The sequence below is a fragment of the Giraffa tippelskirchi genome, chromosome 10 (assembly GCF_054371585.1).
Source record: "Giraffa tippelskirchi isolate mGirTip1 chromosome 10, T2T-mGirTip1v1.2.pri, whole genome shotgun sequence".
Classification (NCBI taxonomy): domain Eukaryota; kingdom Metazoa; phylum Chordata; class Mammalia; order Artiodactyla; family Giraffidae; genus Giraffa; species Giraffa tippelskirchi.
The window spans coordinates 79,434,061-79,456,030 of NC_137284.1; the positions used below are offsets into that span (position 1 = coordinate 79,434,061).

General features: G+C 36.6%; 1 protein-coding gene across 15 annotated transcripts in view; it reads right to left on the reverse strand.

The window, feature by feature from the left end:
* Nucleotides 1-21,970, reverse strand: part of RUNDC3B (RUN domain containing 3B) — a 156,376-nt gene that overhangs the window by 57,170 nt on the left and 77,236 nt on the right. For 13 of the 15 annotated variants that reach the window (XR_014067453.1, XR_014067451.1, XR_014067450.1 and 10 more), the window contains 2 exons: nt 19,673-19,762; nt 17,838-17,918 (listed from right to left, as the gene is read on the reverse strand). Coding sequence is in view for 12 of the 15 variants with exons in the window: in XM_081536490.1 (XP_081392616.1) it covers nt 17,838-17,918; nt 19,673-19,762 (171 nt within the window). In the remaining 3 variants the exon portion in view is untranslated. The remainder of the gene's footprint in view (nt 1-17,837; nt 17,919-19,672; nt 19,763-21,970) is intronic. The other 2 variants (XM_081536488.1, XM_081536482.1) reach the window with 1 other exon arrangement.

Below are 21,970 nucleotides of genomic sequence, written 5' to 3' on the forward strand. Positions count from 1 at the left end.
TACATAAAAGTTTGACTATGCCAAAGCCTTTGACTGTGTGGATCACAATAAACTGTGGAAAATTCTGAAAGAGATGGGAATACCAGACCATCTGACCTGTCTCTTGAGAAACCTGTATGCAGGTCAGGAAGCAACAGTTAGAACTGGACATGGAACAACAGACTGGTTCCAAATAGGAAAAGGAGTACGTCAAGGCTGTATATTGTCACCCTGCTTATTTAACTTATATGCAGAGTACATCATGAGAAACGCTGGGCTGGAGGAAACATAAGCTGGAATCAAGATTGCCGGGAGAAATATCAATAACCTCAGATATGCGGATGACACCACCCTTATGGCAGAAAGTGAAGAAGAACTAAAGAGCCTCTTGATGAAGGTGAAGGAGGAGAGTGAAAAAGTTGGCTTAAAGCTCAACGTTCAGAAAACTAAGATCATGGCATCTGGTCCCATCACTCCATGGGAAATAGATGGGGAAACAGTGGAAACAGTGTCAGACTTTACTTTTTTGGGCTCCAGAATCACTGCTGATGGTGACTGCAGCCATGAAATTAAAAGACGCTTACTCCTTGGAAGGAAGGTTATGGCCAACCTAGATAGCATGTTTAAAAGCAGAGACATTACTTTGCCAACAAAAGTCCGTCTAGTCAAGACTATGGTTTTTCCAGTGGTCATGTATGGATGTGAGAGTTGGACGGTGAAGAAAGCTGAGCGCCGCAGAATTGATGCTTTTGAACTGTGGTGTTGGAGAAGACTCTTGAGAGTTTCTTGGACTGCAAGGAGACCCAATCAATCCATCCTAAAAGAGATCAATCCTGGGTGTTCATTGGAAGGTCTGATGTTGAAGCTGAAGCTCCAATACTTTGGGCACCTCATGCGAAGGGTTGACTCATTGGAAAAGACCCTAATGCTGGGTAGGATTGGGGGCGGGAGGAGAAGGGGACGACAGAGGATGAGATGGTTGGATGGCATCACCGACTCGATGAACATGGGTTTGGGTAGACTCTGGGAGTTGGTGATGGACAGAGAGGCCTGGCGTGCTGCAATTCATGGGGTCGCAGAGAGTCAGACACGACTGAGCGACTGAACTGAACATAAAAGTTCAACCCAGGTGATGTTCTTAGCTAATGATCTCAGAAACAAACCAGTGAGCAAGCACATGCCAAATGAAGTCTGCCTGTCACATCTGTGGCTCTGGGCGGCTGATAATAAAGTTTCAGTTTTGAAAAAGAGACAAGCAGAGCTCTTAAACGATGGTATTTGACATTAAAAATTAAATGAATTAGCTAAAAAGCAGATAAACTTAAGAGAATTAGTAACATTTAAGGTAGATATGAAGAAATTGCAGTATTTATTAAAGATTTTCAACATGCTAAGAAAAAATAGCTGCTGAAACAGGCTAGCAAGTACAGCATAATTGTCTTTCCCGAAGGAGGGCAATGTAAGCATATTTCCAGAAAACTAAAACTTAAGGGATTTACCAACAAATTCTCACTAAAAGAAACTTCCTAATGATTGTAATTTAGGAAAAGTGAAACTGAATTAAGAAGCACTAAGCAAAGAACAATAGTGAACTTATGGGTAAACCTAAACAAACTGAGTACAGAACACTAACAATAATGCCTAGTTTTATGGAGCTTTAAATAAACCAACAACAAACTTACAATTCTGGACAGTAATAGCATATGTCAAGAATGAGATGATTATAGAGTTAAAACAATACAAGGTCCTCATTTATCTGGATAAGTGGTAAAGATATTAAATTTAGCCTTTGCTAAGGTTTACATATGCATAGTAAAACTAGTAAAAGTACCACCAGTAAAAGAAGAGCCTATAAAAGAAGCCTAATAAAAGAAGAGTCTATAAATTATAAATGAGTAAGGAATAAAATGGCAGAAGAAAAGTTAATCCCCCCCAAAAAAAAGAATCATAGAAGAAGACAGAAAGAGTAGAAAAGAATGTAGGACAAACAGAAAGTAAGAATGTGTTGTGTGCTGTGCTGCGCTAAGTCACTGCAGTCGTGTCTGACTCTGTGCAACCCCATGGACTGTAGCCCGCCAGGCTCCTCTGTCCATAGGATTCTCCAGGCATGAATACTGGTGGGTTGCCGTGCCCTCTTCCAGGGGATCTTCCTGATCCAGGGATCGAACCTGCATCTCTTATATCTCTTGCATTGGCAGGTGGGTTCTTTAACACTAGCGCCACCTGGGAAGCCCTAAGAAAGCAACAGAGTGGATATCAACCCAAAAATATCAGTAAATACCCTAAGCACCTCAGTTAAAACATAAAGCCCATTAGACTAGAGTTTTTAAACTCAAGTACTATTTTTAAAATGTGTGTGTATGTGTGTACTTTAAAAACATAAAGGCATGAAAGGTTAAATGAACTCTATTTTATCAGTTCTTACCGTACATTTTTTCACATATTAACACACCTGAAATCAGGGTACAACTTACAACTAATGACATATTACTACAGCTGTCAAACCAATTTCTCACATACTAAATGGAAGGTATGTTAGATTAAATATAGTTTTAAAAAAAAGACACTAGAAAAATATTAATCTAAACAAAACTGGTTAGACTCCATTAATATTGACTAAGTAAACTTCAAGGATTTTTTTTAAATTACTACATATTACATCAGGATGAATAAAGAATTCTAAACTTGTATGCATCTGACAAGTTAAGTTTAAAAAATATGCAGTAAAAATCAAAGGACCTCAAGGAAAAACTGACAAATCAAATATCATAGTGAAGAACTTACTACATTTAAATAATTAAAAAGATGAAAAAAAGGATAAGTGAGAAAGGACCTAAAATACTGTATTAGAACAATACCATTAACAAGCATAATCTAGTGAATATTGGACCCACTCACTGGAATACCACTGATTCTAGATCATTTCTCAATAAATTTCAAGCAACTATTATAATAACTATAATATTATGTAGACCACATTCATTAATCATAACCAAATCAAAGGCACTGAAAATATCTGAAAATTAAAAATTACATTCCAAATAACCTTTGGTCAAAAAAATTATAATGGAAACTGTACTTGAAACAACAAAAATAACATCAAACTTTTAGGATGCAGCTGAAGTAGCACTTCAAGGGATGTTTATAAGCCTTATTTACTTATAAGAAAAGAAGTAAATTTAAGTTTTGAGAAAGAAAAGATCATAAAAGCTCTCAACAAACTGGGCATAGGGAATATACTTCAACATAATACAGGCTATTTACATTGAGCCCACAGCTAACATCATATTAAACGCTAAAAAGCTGAAAGCTTTTCTTCTAAGATTAGGAATAAGACAAGAGTGCCCACTCTCATCACTTATATTCAACATTGGAAGTTCTAATGAGAGAGCAGTTAGGCAAGAAAAAGAAATAAAAGGCATCCAAGTAAAAAAGGAAGAAAACCGTCACTATTCATATATGACATGATATTATATATCAAAATCCTAAAGACTACCAAAAAAACTAATATTCAATAGTTTGAATATTAGAACTAATTATTCTAAGAACTAATAAACAAATTCAGTAAAGTTGCAGGATAAACACCAATATACAAAAACCAGTTGCATTTCCATATACTAACGATCAACTGTCAGAAAGAGAAATTAAGAGAACAATGTCATTTTCAGTTGCATCAAAAAAGAATAAAATATCTACAAAAAATTTAACTATGAAGGTGGAAGACCTGTACACTAAACACTATAAGATGTTGATGAAAACCTGCAGAAGACATACTTAAATGGAAAGATAATTTTGTGTTCACAAATTGAAAGACCTAATATTGTTAAAATTTCCATACTACCTAAATCAATCTACATATTTAATGTGATGCCTACAAAAATTCCAATGCATTTTTCACAGAAATAAAATGAACAATTCTAAAATTTGTATGGGACCATAACATACACCCAATAGCCAAAGCAATTTAGAGGAAGAACAAAACTGGAGGCATCACACTTCCTGCTTTCAAAATACATTACAAATCTACAGTAACCAAAACAGTACAATACTGGCATAAATACAGATACATAAATTAATAAAACAGAACAGAGAGCCCAGAAATAAACCCATGTGTATATTTATGACAAAGGAGTTAAGAACATACAATGGGGAAAGATAGTTTTTCCAACAAATGGTGCTGAGAAAACTGGTCAGCCACACACAAAAATGAAACTAGACCTTATATCTTATACCATATGCACATCGTATATCCTGTATTGTATACCATATGCATATCTTATATCATATGCAAAAATCATTTCTGAATTGATTAAAGATTTGAATACAAGACCCGAAACTGTAAAAATTCTAGAAGAAAACACAGTGGGTTTTGTGTCACAGTGAGTTTTTTGACATCAATCTTGACAATGATTTTTGGATTTGACAGACACACACACACAGTCAAAAAAAAAAAAAAACGCAAAAGCAAAAATTAAGAAGTGGGCCTACATCAGACTAAAAGTCTCCTGCATAGAAAAGTAAGCCAGTGACGGAATGAAAAGGCAACCTACTGAAAGGAAGGAAATAACTGCAAATTATATATCTGATAAGGAGTTAATATCTAAGAGAACTCAACTGCAAAAAAAAAAAAAACAATGTGACTGAAAAATAGGAAAGGAATGGAGTAAATATTTTTCCAAAAAAGACATAGACATACAAATAGTATGTCTTTCCAAAAAGATATAGAGTCAACAGGTACATGAAAAGGTACTCAACATCACTTATCAGGGAAATGAAAATCAAAATCACAAGATCTCACTTAACATCTATCAGAACGCATGCATGCATGCTAAGTCGCTTCAGTCGTGTCTGACTCTTTGCGACAGGTTCCTCTGTCCATGGGATTCTCCAGGCAAGAATACTGGAGTGGGTTGCCATTTCCTTCTCCAGAGGATCTTCCCCATCTAGGGGTCAAACCTGCATCTCTTAAGTCGCCTAAATTGGCAGGCAGGTTCTTTACCATTAGCGCCATCTGTCAAGAATGGCCATCTTAAAAAAAAGAATGGCTATAATCAAGAAGATAAGTGTTGACAAGGATGTGGATGTGGAGAAAAGGGAGCCCATGTCAACTGATTATGGAAAATCAATTGGATTTTTGGAAAACAGTAAGAAGGTTCCTCAAAAAAATTGAAAATAGAACTACTGTATGGTCTAGCAATCCCACTTCTAGGTATATATCAAAAGGAAATAAAAACAGAATCTTCAAGAGATATCGGTACTCTCTTCTTTACTGAAGCGTAAGTAATCAATATATGGACGGGACCTGTGTGTCCATCAACAGATGAGTGGATAAAGAAGATGTGGTGTGTACATACATACAATGGAATCCTGTTCAGCCACAAGAGGTTAGGAAATCCTGCCACTGGCAACAACATGAAGAATCTTGAGGGCGCTATACTAAGTGAGATAAGTCAAAGACAAATATTGAAGGTTATCACTTACATGTGAAATCTTAAAAGTAAACCTCATAAAAATAATGAGTAGAAAAGTCGTTCCCAGAGGGTAGTGAAGACTAGGGAGAGGTTGGTAAAAGGGTACAAACTTTCAGCTGTAAGATTAATAAAGTCTGAGGATCTAATGTTAAACATGGTGATAATAGTTGATAACACTATTGAATAACTGAAATTGGTTACAAAAGTAGAACTTAAATGTTCTCCCACACACATAAAAAGTTAAATATGTGAGATGATGGATATGTTAGTTAATGAGACGGGGAAAATCCTTCCACAAGGTGTACATTATCAGAGGTAGGAAGAATGTATTCAGTTGTGTCCGACTTTTTGTGATCCCACGGACTACAGCCTGCCAGGCTCCTCTTCCATGGGCCTTCCCAGGCAAGAATATTGGATTGGGTTGCCATTTCCTTCTCCAGGGGATCTTCCCAATCCCAGGGATGGCAGGTGGGTTCTTTACCACTGAGCTATCTGGGAAGCCATATATTATAAGAATATGGTATCAAATCATCATGATGTATACTTTAAATACCTTAAAATTTTACCTGTCAATGATATCTCAATAGACCTTATTTTATAAAAAGGTAAGAAAAGACCATTATACACCCAAAGAAGGTAGAACAAAATAATATATAATAACAACATAAATAATATATAATTTAAAACTACCTAAGAGTAGAAAGGAAGAACTGATAATAAGGAAGTTCCTTGTGAGGACAAGGAGGAAAATAAATACTAACTATAGGGATCCAAGGAACTGTGTGAACACTTCATGTACATTACCTCATTAGTCCTCATGATAACCCCATGAAGTATTGCTGTACTATCTAATAAGTTCATTCAACAAAGGAAGAAAATGAGAATAAGAGATGAAAAATAGTTGCTTGAGGTCACCCCAGTCAAGGGAACTGGTATCACTCTTTAGGGAGAATGTTCCGTGCAGGCTTCCTGACTGTGATGGTACTAAGCAGAGTTTTAGAGAAGATGAGGGAAGTAGCCATGCAAATATCTGGAGAGTGACTGTGTTCCTAGTAGAGAAAACAGAAAGATGCATATGTGGGCTGGGTGTACTCAAGGAATAACAAAGTGGCCAGTGTTACTGAAGCACAGTGAGTAAGAAGGCAGGGAATAGGACGTGACATCAGAGAGGAACTGGAGGCTGGGTAAATTTAGGAATTTTGTCTTTCACTTTGAGTCAGAAGGAAAGCAACTACTGGAAAGTTTTGAACAGAGGAATGAAATTATTTGACATATTCCTAAAGGATCACTCTGGCTGTTCTAAGGAGAAAAAATGACAGGCGTCAGAGGTGGAGCTTGAAGACTCTTGCAAGTCTCCATACTTAAGTTTAGGAGGTGACAGTGGTGGTGCAAAAATATTTACTGATGGATTATGGAAGAGAGAATTCAACACTGACCCCAAAGCTTTTGAGCATAAGCAACTGGCATGCTAGAACTACCATTCTAGGAATGGCAAAGACTAAAGGAAGAAGTGTGTTTCTTTTTCAGAGGTGACAGTGGTGGGATTAGGAGTTCTTTATTGTACATGATTCATCTGAGGAGCTTATTACACATCCAGGTGGAGATGTCAAGTTGGCAGCTGCGTGTATGAGTCCAGAGTTCAGAGTAGTGTTCCAGGTGGAAGCATACATATGGGAAAGAGCAGTATAGTGTTTAAAGCCATGAAACTACATCACGACCAAGTGGGCTTTACCCTAGGGATGTAAGGATTCTTCAATGTCCGCAAATCAATCAATGTAATACACCACATTAACAAACTGAAAAATAAAAACCATGTGATTATTTCAATAGATGCAGAGAAATCCTTTGACAAAATTCAACACCCATTTATGATAAAAACCCTCCAAAAAGCAGGGATAGAAGGAACATACCTCAACATAATAAAAGCTATATATGACAAACCCACAGCAAACATTATCCTCAATGGTGAAAAATTGAAAGCATTTCCCCTAAAGTCAGGAACAAGGCAAGGATGCCCACTTTCACCACTACTATTCAACATAGTTTTGGAAGTTTTGGCCACAGCAATCGGAGAAGAAAAAGAAATAAAAGGAATCCAGATTGGAAAAGAAGGAAAACTCTCACTGTTTGCAGATGACATGATCCTCTACATAGAAAACCCTCAAGACTCCACCAGAAAATTACTAGAGCTAATCAATGAATATTGTAAAGTTGCAGGATATAAAATTAACACACAGAAATCCCTTGCATTCCTATACACTAACAACGAGAAAAGAGAGAGAGAAATTAAGGAAACAATTCCACTCACTATCGCAACGAAAAGAATAAAATACTTAGGAATATATCTACCTACAGAAACAAAAGACCTATATATAGAAAACTATAAAACACTGGTGAAAGAAATCAAAGAGGACATAAACAGATGGAGAAATATACCGTGTTCATGGATCGGAAGAATCAATATAGTGAAAATGAGTATACTACCCAAAGCAATCTATAGATTCAATGCAATCCCTATCAAGCTACCAATGGTATTTTTCACAGAACTAGAACAAATAATTTCACAATTTGTATGGAAATACAAAAAACCTCGAACAGCCAAAGCAATCTTGAGAAAGAAGAATGGAACTGGAGGAATCAACCTGCCTGACTTCAGACCCTACTACAAAGCCACAGTCATCAAGACAGTATGGTACTGGCACAAGGACAGAAATATAGATCAATGAAACAAAATAGGAAGCCCAGAGATAAATCCACACACCTATGGACACCTTATCTTCGACAAAAGAGGCAAGAATATACAATGGAGAAAAGACAATCTCTTTAACAAGTGGTGCTGGGAAAACTGGTCAACCACTTGTAAAAGAATGAAACTAGAACACTTTCTAACACCATACACAAAAATAAACTCAAAATGGATTAAGATCTAAACGTAAGACCAGAAACTATAAAACTCCTAGAGGAAAACATAGGTAAAACACTCTCTGACATAAACCACAGCAGGATCCTCTATGACCCACCTCCCAGAATATTGGAAATAAAAGCAAAAACAAACAAATGGGACCTAATTAAAATTAAAAGCTTTTGCACAAGAAAGGAAACTATAAGCAAGGTGAAAAGACAGCCTTCAAAATGGGAGAAAATAATAGCAAACAAAACAATGGACAAAGAATTAATCTCAAAAACATACAAGCAACTCCTGCAGCTCAATTCCAGAAAAATAAACGACCCAATCAAAAAGCGGGCCAAGAACTAAACAGACACTTCTCCAAAGAAGACATACAGATGGCTAACAAACACATGAAAAGATGCTCAACATCACTCATTATCAGAGAAATGCAAATGAAAACCACAATGAGGTACCATCACACGCCCATCAGAATGGCGGCTATCCAAAAGACTACAAGCAATAAATACTGGAGAGGGTGTGGAGAAAAGGGAACCCTCTTACACTGTTGGTGGGAATGCAAACTAGTACAGCCACTATGGAGAACAGTGTGGAGATTCCTCAAAAAACTGGAAATAGAGCTGCCATATGACCCAGCAATCCCACTGCTGGGCATACACACTGAGGAAACCAGACTTTAAAGAGACACGTGTACCACAATGTTCATCGCAGCAGTGTTTATAATAGCCAGGACATGGAAGCAGCCTAGATGTTCAAGAGTAGACGAATGGATAAGGAAGCTGTGGTACATATACATAATGGAATATTACTGAGCCATTAAAAAGAATACATTTGAATCAGTTCTAATGAGGTGGATGAAACTGGAGCCTATTATACAGAGTGAAGTAAGCCAGAAAGAAAAACACCAATACAGTATACTAATACATATATATGGTATTTAGTCAATTGGTAAAGATAACCCTGTATGCGAGACAGCAAAAGAGACACAGATACATAGAACAGTATTATGGACTCTATGGGAGAGGGCGAGGGCGGGATGATATGGGAGAATGACACTGAAGCATGTAAGTTATCATATGTGAAACGAATCGCCAGTCCAGGTTCGATGCATGATACAGGGTGCTCGGGCTGGTGCAACGGGATGACCCGGAGGGATGGGATGGGGAGGGAGGTGGCAGGGGGGTTCTGGAAGGGGAAATCATGTACACCCATGGTAGATTCATGTCAATGTATGGCAAAACCAATACAATATTGTAAAGTTAAAAAATAGATAAATAAACTAATTTAATATAAAAAAAATAAAGCCATGAAACTGGATGCAACTACTTAGTGAGTGCAGGCAGAGAAGACAATTTAGAACTGAGCTCGGAAAGAGTCCAACATTTAGACGTTGGGGAAGTGAGAAGAAAGCAGTGAAAGAGAGTAAGAAGGAGCAAATAGGAGGAAAACTAGCGAAGTGCTGAGAGGAGGAGTTGTGTGTATCCAACACTGCTCAAAGGTCAAGTAAGGTGAGGAAGCTGACTTGTGGCTTTGGCAAGGAGACATTCCTGCTGACTCTGAAAAGAGTAGTTTCAGTGGTAGGTATTAAAACCTCATTTGACTAGCTCAAGAGAAGTGAAAGTGGTAGTCACTCAGTCGTGTCCGACTCTTTGCATCCCATGGACTGTGGCCCTCCAGGCTTCTCTGTCTGTGGGATCTGCAGCCAAGAATACCGGAGTGGGTTGCCATTACCTTTTCCACAGGATCTTTCCAACCCAGGGATCAAACCTGGGTCTCCTGCATTGCAGGCAGATTCTTTACCATCTGAGCCATCAAGAGAGAAAGGAGGCACAGTTCCGTCATAAAAGAAAGGGTACTAAGGAATAGATTAGATGTGTTGAACTTGGGGTTGGGGAACATTTCTTGGTTCCTTTTTTCAAGAAGGGAAAAATGACAACATGCTTATATGCTATGATGTGCAGGAAGGTCTAGAAAAAGGAAGGTTAATGGAAAAGGACAACTGTGAGAGCTAAGACCGTAACAGAAGAGAGAGGATGCGGTGCAGTACACAGGCCAAAAGACTGGCCTTTGGTAGAAAAATGCTTAGCGAGGGGAAGAGACAGGGTAAACAGGTCCCTCAGTATTCATGAAGGACTGTTTCCAGGAGCCCCCTGAGATAGCAAAGTCCATGGAAGCTCAAGTCTCTTACATGTCCAAGTCCTGTATACATTTGATCCACAGTTGGTTGATTCACAGATGTGGAACCTGATATGGACAGCCAACTATATATGAAAAGCTACAGCTAAACTATATATGAAAAGCAATTTAACAGCATACTTGATAATTTACAATCTTTTAAACTCAGCAGTTCTGTCTGTAGAAATTTGCCTCTTTAGAAAATAATCATTCTAAATACAAATACTTAACTATAAGCATGTTATATTTAAAAGTGAAAAACTGAAGGCATTATAAAAGACCAACAATCATCAGCTACTGCTAGACTTTTTTGGCCTAAAATCATTTCAAGAAAGTGAAAGTGAAAGTGAAGTCGCTCAGCCGTGTCCGACTCTTTGCGACCCCATGGACTGTAGCCTACCAGGCTCCTCCATCCATGGAATTGTCCAGGCAAGAGTACTGGAGTGGGTTGCCATTTCCTTCTCCAGGTTATCTTCCCAAACCAGGGATCGAACTCGGGTCTCCCACATTGAAGGCAGATGCTACTGTAGGCAGACGCTTTACTGTCTGTGCCACTAGGGAAGATGTTTAAAGTTATATCAAGCAGTAACTCAGAAAAGTTTATATCACTGATACACAATTTAAAACTTAATTAAACCAATTTTAAATATGAAATATATTTTAGGATGTTTTCTATTAACATATTTCACATATTTAGCTTCAGAAGCATAAACTCTATTTTAAAAGACTAATAACTAATATTTTTAAAGTTCACCTTCACCAGCAATCAAATAAATGCAAACCAAAAACAAAAGGATATTTTTTACTTAGAGCATTAGCCACACCTTTAAGACTTAACTGTAAATGACAGAGGTAGGCCCTGTCACATATTGCTGATAGGATCTAAACTGGTATGGCCTCTCTGGTGGGTGGTTTGACAGCAAGCTTCAAAAGTTTTAATAACATATATACTATTTATTTAAGAAATTCTACTTCCAGGACTTTAACCTAAAGAAATAATGATGGTTCAGCATAAAAAGATGTAGTGCAAGGACATTAACTGCAATACTGTACATGACAGGGAACTGAATGCAGTTCAAAAGTCCAACGATAATTGGGTTAACATACTATATAAAGAATGAAATTCTATTCACGTTAGGAAACAATGCTACAGAATGATGGATAAGACCATGCAAAAGTGTTCATTATATAGTATTAAGGGAAACAGTTACATAATATCATGATTCCATTTTAATCAAAGAAAAAATATTCCTATGCACAGAAAAGGCTGAAAGTGATTCAACAAAATGTTAACAATTCTAGTGGCAGCTCTGTAAACATAAGATTATGAAAGACTTAAGCTTTCTTCTACTTTCTACCTTTCTGTATTTTCTAATTATTCTACAGTAAATACCTACTTTCCAAAGAAATTAAAAACAGTAATATGGGGAGGAATAGACTCTTATACCAGAACCTGGAATGTCAGGTCCACAAATCAAGGCAAATTGGAAGTGGTCAAACAGGAGATGGTAAGAGTGAACATAGACATTTTAGGAATCAGAGAACTAAAATGGACTGGAATGGGTGTATTTAACCCAGATGACCATTATATCTACTATTGTAGGCAAGAATCACTTAGAAGAAATGGAGTAGCCATCATAGTCAACAAGAGTCCGAAATGCAGTACTTGGATGCAGTCTCAAAAACAACAGAATGATCTCTGTTCCTTTCCAATGCAAATCATTCAATATAACAGTAACCCAAGTCTATGCTCCAACCAGGAAAGCAGAAGAAGCTGAAATTCAATGGTTCTATGAAGACCAACAAGACCTTCTAGAACTAACACCCAAAAAAGATGTCCTTTTCATTACAGGGGACTGGAATGCAAAAGTAGGAAGTCAGGAAACACCTGGAGTATCAGGCAAATTTGGCCTTGGAGTATAGAATGAAGCAGGGCAAAGGCTAATAGAGTTTTGCCAAGAGAACACACTGATCATAGCAAACACCGTCTTCCAACAACACAAGAGAAGACTCTACACATGGACATCACCAGATGGTCGACACCAAAAACAGATTGGTTATATTCTTTGCAGCCAAAGATGGAGCTCTATACAGCCAGCAAAAACAAGACCGGGAGCTGACTGTGGCTCAGACCATGAGCTCCTTATTGCCAAATTCAGACTTAAATTGAAGAAGTACGGCAAACCACTAGACCATTCAAGTATGACCTAAATCAAATCCCTTACGATTATACAGTGGAAGTGAAAATAGATTCAAGGGATTAGATCTGATAAACAGAGTGCCTGAAGAACTATGGACAGAGGTTTGTGACACTGTACAGGAGGCAGTGATCAAGACCATCCCCAAGAAAAAGAAAAGCAAAAAGGCAAAATGGTTGTCTGAGGAGGCCTTACAAATAGCTAAGAAAAGAAGAGAAGTAAAAGGCAAAAGAGAAAAGGAAGTATATACCCATTTGAAGGCAGAGTTCCAAAGAATAGCAAGGAGAGATAAGAAAGCCTTCCTCAGTGATCAATGCAAAGAAATAGAGGAAAACAACAGAATGAGAAAGACTAGAGATCTCGTCAAGAAAATTAGAGATACCAAGGGAACATTTCATGCAAAGATGGGCTCGATAAAGGACAGAAATGGTATGTACCTAACAGAAGGAGAAGATATTAAGAAGAGGCGGCAAGAATACACAGAAGAACTATACAAAAAAGATCTTCACCACCCAGATAATCACGATGGTGTGATCACTCACCTAGAGCCAGACATCCTGGAATGTGAAGTCAAGTGGGCCTTAGAAAGCATCACTACGAACAAAGCTAGTGGAGGTGATGGAATTCCAGTTGAGCTAGTTCAAATTCTAAAAGACGATGCTGTGAAAGTGCTGCACTCGATATGCCAGCAAATCTGGAAAACTCAGCAGTGGCCACACGACTGGAAAAGGTCAGTTTTCATTTCAATCCCAAAGAAAGGCAATGCCAAAGAATGCTTAAACTACCGCACAACTGCACTCATCTCACACGCTAGCAAAGTAATGCTCAAAATTCTCCAAATCGGGCTTCAGCAATACGTGAACCGTGAACTTCCAGATGTTCAAGCTGGATTTAGAAAAGGCAGAGGAACCAGAGATCAAATTGCCAACATCCACCGGATCATCAAAAAAGCAAGAAAATTCCAGAAAAACATCTACTTCTGCTTTATTGACTATGCCAAAGCCTTTGACTGTGTGGATCACAACAAACTGTGGAAAGTTCTTAAAGGGATGGGAATACCAGACCACCTGACCTGCCTCCTGAGAAATCTGCATGCAGGTCAAGAAGCAACGGTTAGAACTGGACATGGAACAACAGACTGGTTCTAAATTGGGAAAGGAGTACGTCAAGGCTGTATATTGTCACCCTGCTTATTTAACCTACATGCAGAGTACATCATGAGAAATGTTGGGCTGGATGAAGCATTAAGCTGGAATCAAGATTGCCGGGAGAAATATCAATAACCTCAGATATGCAGATGACACCACCTTTATGGCAGAAAGTGAAGAAAAACTAAAGAGCCTCTTGATGAAAGTGAAAGAGGAGAGTGAAAAAGTTGGCTTAAAGCTCAACATTCAGAAAACTAAGATCATGGTATCCGGTCCCATCACTTCATGGCAAACAGATGGACAAACAGTGGAAACAGTGAGAGACTTTAATTTTGAGGGCTCCAAAATCACTGCAGATGATGATTGCAGCCATGAAATTAAAAGATGCTTACTCCTTGGAAGAAAAGTTAATGACCAACCTAGACAGCATATTAAAAAGCAGAGACTTTACTTTGCCAACAAAGGTCCGTCTACTCAAGGCTATGGTTTTTCCAGTAGTCATGAATGGATCTGAGAGTTGGACTATAAAGAAAGCTGAGCGCTGAAGAATTGATGCTTTTGAACTGTAGTGTTGGAGAAGACTCTTGAGAGTCCCTTGGACAGCAAGGAGGTCCAACAAGTCCATCCTAAAGGAAATCAGTCCTGAATATTCATTGGAAGCACTGACGTTGAAGCTGAAACTCCAATACCTAGGCCACCTGATGTGAAGAAGTGACTCATTTGAAAAAACTCTGATGCTAGGAAAGATGAAGGCGGGAGGAGAGGGGACAACTGTGGGTAAGATGGTTGGATGGCATCACCGACTCCATGGACATGAGTTTGAGTAAACACCGGGAGTTTGTGATGGACAGGGAAGCCTGGCGTGCTGCAGTCCACGGGGTCACAAAGAGTCAGACATGACTGAGTGACTGAACTGAACTGAGACTCTTATAATAATTAGGCATCAAATAGAATTTTTTAAAATGTGTCTAATACAGGTGCATTTGGGTGGAAGTCATTCAATTTTAAAATATTGGTTCTTTATGACTATTAGGATAGTTTAAATCTTTCTAAAAAGAAAACCTCCATGGTCAGTAATGCTAGCTGGGTTATGACTAGGTTGAATTGATATTTCTCTTCTTGTTCTTGTACCCTTTATATAATAAGATGGCAAGATTCCTCTGTTATATAATGACTACAAAGGAATAAATACATGTTTGGATTATTGCAAAGAAAGAGGAAATTGCAAAAAAACTGGACAAAAGGTGACTAAGCAGCTGGAGACACAGAATACAGATCATTAAATTCATTGAGGGTACCAGGTGAGAGGCTTCCATGATTGTATCTTTTTTAAAGCACTGTAATAATCACTACATTCTCTTATTTAAGAAGAGAGGAAATTTTGCATTTATAATTATCTTCATATTTTAATTTAAATCATTTCCTAAATCACTAAAAACTGCCTTTCTATCTGCATGCTGATGACCAAACTCCTATCTCCAACTGTCATTTTGCTCTCTAATTTCAGATTGTGGCCCACTCTGCACAGATTTGCTGTGTGTCTATGGACAAGCTACTTAACTTCCCTGTGTTTCAGTTTTTCACTTAAAAATAAGAACACTGGTGCCGACCTCACTGATTTTTGAGGAGATTAATGAGTTAACAGAAGTAAAGCACTTAACACAATGCCTAATAAACACGCAATAAATAGTATTACGCTTATATTTACTACTATTATTTTGAACTGTTACCTCCACAAAGCGTCCTATAATCCAATAAATCCCCAGTGTTAATTTCATGCCTGTTCAAAACATCTTGGTGTGTTTCTTTTCTAGATCTAATGTAACAGAATTATCCCTTTCCCAAGGGATCCTAACTTAAGTTAGAAATCTTTGTACCATAATACTCTATTCCTCTTTCTCCTTCATCATCTAAAAAATCTTTACACTCTTAGCTCTGAAATCATAGTGACTTCTCTTACTAGATGGTGATTATTTTGGGTACAGGGATTGTATTCCTTTATAGAAGTTTACAGAATTCCTATACTCTTGACATCTAGAAGAAACCTAGGAAAGTTTCTTTTCCTGGTTTCAGTTCAGTTCGGTTCAGTTCAGATCAGTCACTCAGTCGTGTCTGACTCTTTGTGACCCCAGGGACTGCAGCACGCCAGGCCTCCCTGTCCATCCACCAACTCCCAGAGTTTACTCAAACTCACGTCCATTGAGTCGATGATGCCATCCAACCATCTCATCCTCTGTCATCCCCTTCTCCTCCTGCCTTCAATCTTTCCCAGCATCAGGGTCTTTTCCAATGAGTCAGCTCTTCACATCAGGTGGCCAAAGTATTGGATTCAGCTTCAACATCAGTCCTTCCAATGAATATTCAGGACTGATTTCCTTTAGGGTGGACTGGTTGGATCTCTCTGTAGTCCAAGGGACTCTCAAGAGTCTTCTCCAACACCACAGTTCAAAAGCATCAATTCTTTGGCACTCAGCTTTCTTTATAGTCCAACTCTCAGATCCATACATGACTACTGGAAAAACCATAGCCTTGAGTCGACGGACCTTTGTTGGCAAAGTAAAGTCTCTGCTTTTTAATATGCTGTCTAGGTTGGTCATTAACTTTTCTTCCAAGGAGTAAGCATCTTTTAATTTCATGGCTGCAGTCACCATCAGCAGTGATTCTGGAGCCCAAAAAAATAAACTCAGCCACTGTTTCCACTGTTTCTCCATCTATTTGCCATGAAGTGATGGGACCAGATGCCATAATCTTAGTTTTCTGAATGTTGAGCTTTAAGCCAACTTTTTCACTCTCCTCTTTCACTTTCATCAAGAGGCTGTTTAGTCTTTCTTCGCTTTCTACCATAAAGGTGGTGTCATCTGCATATCTGAGGTTATTGATATTTCTCCCGGCAATCTTGATTCCAGCTTGTGCTTCTTCCAGCCCAGCGTTTCTTATGATGTACTCTGCATATAAGTTAAATAAGCAGGGTGACAATATACAGCCTTGACGTACTCCTTTTCCTATTTAGAACCAGTCTGTTGTTCCCTGTCCAGTTCTAACTGTTGCTTCCTGACTTGCATAGAGATTTCTCAGGAGGCCAGTCAGGTGGTCTGGTATTCCCATCTCTTTCAGAATTTTCCACAGTTTGTTGTGATCCACACAGTCAAAGGCTTTGGCATAGTCAATAAAGCAGAAATAGATGTTTTTCTGGAACTCTCTTGCTTTTTTGATGATCCAGTGGATGCTGGAAATTTGATCTCTGGTTCCTCTGCCTTTACTGCCTTAGGCACTCAATAAATGCATCTTCTGTGTGTGTATACACATACATCTATTACTTACAGACATATTACTCACTCTCTCCCCCTTACAGTTTTGACCTGATAATAACACTTCAGAAGTATACAGTTATTCAGGAAATAAATTATGCAAGCAGATCTTAAGAAAAATTTTAGATTTCATCTGATTAATTTTTAATGCTGATGAGATTGTGGGAAAACTTACTCTCACACAATGTTGGTAATAGGATAAATTGATACAACTCTAAGAACAGACTTTAAGAGTCACAAAATTTTTCATTGTACTTACCTAATAACTCTGTAAATTCACAAAAGAAACAAAATAAGATTATTTGCATAAAAATGTTCATTATTATTTTCATTATAATGGAGATAACATGAAAACCAATCTAAATAATAAATTATAGTTTTGAAATCTCAATGGACTAGTATAGAGCTATTAAGGCTAGTATATTAACTACAGAAATAGAAATAGATGTTTTTAAAAAACTATATTTATGCTATGGTTAGAATTATGTAAAAACTATATATTTATATATATCCTAAAAATGCAACTGGAGTTTATATTTTTGAATGATTTCTGGTACTGAAATAAATGTTCCATAAAAGGTAATTGTAATCAGATGAATATATTACATAAGACATTCAACTATAAATTAAGATTTCAAAATATCAAATACCTTTGGGTAAACCTCAAATATGGTATATAGTCTATTACAGCAGGAAGGTTGCCATCCAATCTTTCTCCCTTTAGGCAGAAGCTAAGACAACAGACAATAAATATATTAATACATAAAAATTTAAATCTCAGTGTTATAAACAATCTCTTGTTAGAGACATTTGTTTCATCAAACTGCAGATGAATTTTTTATTTGTAGTTTAAATGTAACTTGCTATAATCACCTCAATAAAGATAATTCTACCATCAATATCAAGGGCTTACAAAAATTAATAACACTATTACATACATACATCATGCAAAAGCAAGGTTTACTGAGAAATCCTTACAAATACTATTTACATAGTTCATTTTATTATTGGTCTTTATTAGACTCCAAAGAGGTCACTAGAGAATTTTCAAATGAAGAGTTGTTCTCATTTACATACAAATTCTCAGGTGACACTGACTATTTCCTAAAAAGGTCTGACTGATTAGAAAAAACTTCAAATATGAACTACTACCTTTTGGTTTCTCTGGGAAGTTTTCCTGCTAAAATACTTACTCTAATATATTAATATCAAGGGTGCAGGATGTATTTTTCCAGACTTGAATAAGGAGAGAATCAAAGTGGCCACATTTTATATGGGCTTTCCTTCATTTACAAAAACATTACTAATGTATCATTAAGACATTTGCTTTCTACACAATATCAGTGAGCTACAACAAACCAAGAGTTTATATTATTATCCCAGTTTTGTTTTCAACCAAAAAATAAATTGTAAAGGATTTAGACAGAGGCAGCAGCATACGGTAAAAAGTTAACACCCTTAGAGGAATCATGAAGACAGCTTTCATGCTGCATTCACCACGTTCATCCCAAACAATTAAGTTAATTAACCCAATCCCACTTTATCAAATTTCAAATAGAGGAAAGTTATACTTACAAAGAGAAAAGTATTTTGAGAAAGAAGTGACTTACTAGAAAAAAGTAACCTGAGTGAAACTGAGGAACTTAAGGAATTGACTGAATTAACCCTTCCTCAGATAATTTCTTAAGTTTAAGACAGTCTCTTTTTCGAGAGCATTATTTTTTAGTTCAAGACCTAAAAGCAGATTTTTAAGTTTTATGCTTATTTGTTAACAGTGGATTTTTAAGTGATATATTTCAATGAAAATATGATCTTTAATTCTCAGGTTTGAATTCTTATTAATAGACAAACCTTTTACTTTTAGTACTAAATGTAAAATCTTAGATCAATAAATGAAATGCAAAAGGATGCTCCCAACAACCTACGAAGAACTTAGAATATCCATTTTTAGTACTTGTAATCTTAGTCTGGAATCAACTCACCTTGTTGATAATAAAAGCAAATATTAAAATTTTTAATACTCCAGAAACAAAACAATAAACATACGGTATCTAAGACAGCCTGTCAACATCCTCTTTATCTCACCACATGAGAAAATGAAAATCTTTCTGGCTATGAATCAACATTAGTGCATTTCTTTTTCATTTTAAAACAGTAGTTGAAAAATACTAAGAGATAAGATCTAAAACCTTCTTTCAGTGCTACCAGAATATACGATTTTTCTGGTCGGGGGGATGTGGTCCAAGCTTTCTTTTTCCCAAGCCAGAGAGCAAATAAGTTTTGTCAGTTAATTCCTTAAGTTTAAGACAGCCTCTTTTTTAGAGCAAACCTATTTATAAAACTGATCTCATTATAAAGGGAACAACACAAATCAAAACAATATCCAACTGCATGCTTTACTTAGAAAACTGAAAGAAAATCATAAACAGAAACTATTATGAGGTAGAATATTTTAAATCAGAATACATACAGTTAGATGAAGTACCTGAAATCAATAGCATTGAGTCCAAGGAGCATGCCAGCAAGCATATTTGCTTCCTCACCCAAGACAATTGCTCCATCTTCATAAAATCTCCTAAAAAATGAAATGGGTGAATATGTATTAAAAACAGACTGAAGCTTCAGCTACAAGAATCACTTAGAGCCCAAGCTAGAGTAGACAGAACTAAACTTTGTCAAAACAAGAACATACTCCGATCACTTAAGTCTTGCAGATACTTAACAGAATAAAAAAGCTGCCATTGTAACAAGGAAAAAATCATTCTAAGTGTTGACATCTCTCTTAAAAAGAATCTTCACAAAGTGACTCGTTTAGTAGGCATACAGTGTCTAGCATTTTTCCAAGAGTGAAGCAATATATATGTAAACTGAAAGGTGATAAACACCGTCATTTAAACTGGCCTCCTTTCAAAACTATGTAATTATTTTTCTATTAATATACACAGAACAAACACAAACACAAACATACATTTTATGTAATTCCAAGGGTTATTTATTAACCAAACTAAGAACTAGGAAGATGTGATTAATAGTAATTTATGCTAACCTTTAACATTACAATACTACTAGGGCAGATGGGCTACCTAGGTGGCCACATATGAAAAAGAAAGTGTTCACTGTATCTTTGACAAAATGAGAATATGAATCTATCTTTGTTAATTCTTGTAAAGCCTTCTGTTTTGGTTAATGTTAATTTTTATAATATTAAAGTTTTATTTTAAAATATTTAAAATAAATATTTTGAAAAAAATATCATTTAATATGGGTTTAAGGTATTTTTCCACAAAAGAATCTAAGATCATTGAATTCATTTTTCAAATAGTATCAAAAACTTGTTTATGTTCAGGAACAGGGATAATAAAATTGTTATAACTCTTTATGTTACACAATGGCAGGGAACACCACTCTATAACCCCACTAACTAAAAGGAAAGCATCTTAATAAATGAAATTCGTCTTGCTCTTTTCCATATTCTTGAGCTTATAAAGACTGCATATAAAGTTTATATTCTTATATTACTATCATCAATTTTGAATAGTCCACAGTTTACCAAATACTTTTATAATCATATTACTTGATATTTGCAAAGCCGACGAAATAAATGCAGAAGCAATTGTCATTCGTTTCAATTTCATTATCAAGAAGAGAGACAAGTTAAAACAGTTTGCCCAAGATTATGCTGATACACTTATTAAGGAAGAAAACCAATTTTTACTTAAGTTCTACATCTTTTCTACTGAACCATGATACTTCCTGTAAAATAAGAATATTTAAAGAGAATTTAACCTCTGTTATGGCCTGTAAGAAATTTCACATGTATAAAAAGTACAAAGGAAAATACAAATATTTACCCTCTGACAGATGTAAGGCTACAAACAAACATGGTGGGAAGACTAGCTTGGATTAGATGCTCTTTCTTGGAAGTACGTAAATTTACATTTCTTGAAAATGTAAATGAATAGTTACCATTTACATAAAAGGAGAAAAACTAAAAGTTTCAGCCTAACAAAGATCAGTAAAATAAATGGAAGAAATTCCTACATATTGAACTGAGGTGTTCCACAAAATGGTAAAGATATTTAGACAAAACTATGTATCTTGAGATTTTGTTACTGCCTCAGTGGCTAAATTGGCTGTTGACAGAATATTTGATCAACTCCTTGAAGAACTATGATTCCAATGGTTCTAGACCACCACTTCCTACAGGACACATGCATTTATTCTGGCATTTGACATCAGCAATCACCCATAATTCCCAATACTTCCCTATATGAGAATAGGTCTATTTTTACTTGCCACCTTGAACTCATCATGTTTAAAAGTACATTCTAAAAGTCAGATCAAAACTATTTTTGCTTGCTTTCTAATGTTAATATTATACTAGGAACTAATGAAAAATACCTAAAACAAAAACTAAATGGTTTTAGAAAATTTTTAAGCTTAAAGGTAATTTATGTATCTTGTGTTTTATATATCATTTTGTTTTACTGAGTTTTTCTGGCCTTTGTTTTACTATTGATTTTTTAAGCTAACATAGGGGCTTCCCTGATAGCTCAGTTGGTAAAGAATCCACCTGCAATGCAGGAGACCCGGGTTTGATTCCCGGGTCAGGAAGATCTGCTGGAGAAGGGATAAGATACCCACTCTAGTATTCTTGGGCTTCCCTTGTGGTTCAGCTGGTAAAGAATCCGCCTGCAATGCAGAAGACCTGGGTTCAGTCCCTGCGGTGGGAAGATCCTGTGGAGAAGGGAAAGGCTACCCACTCCAGTATTCTGACCTGGAG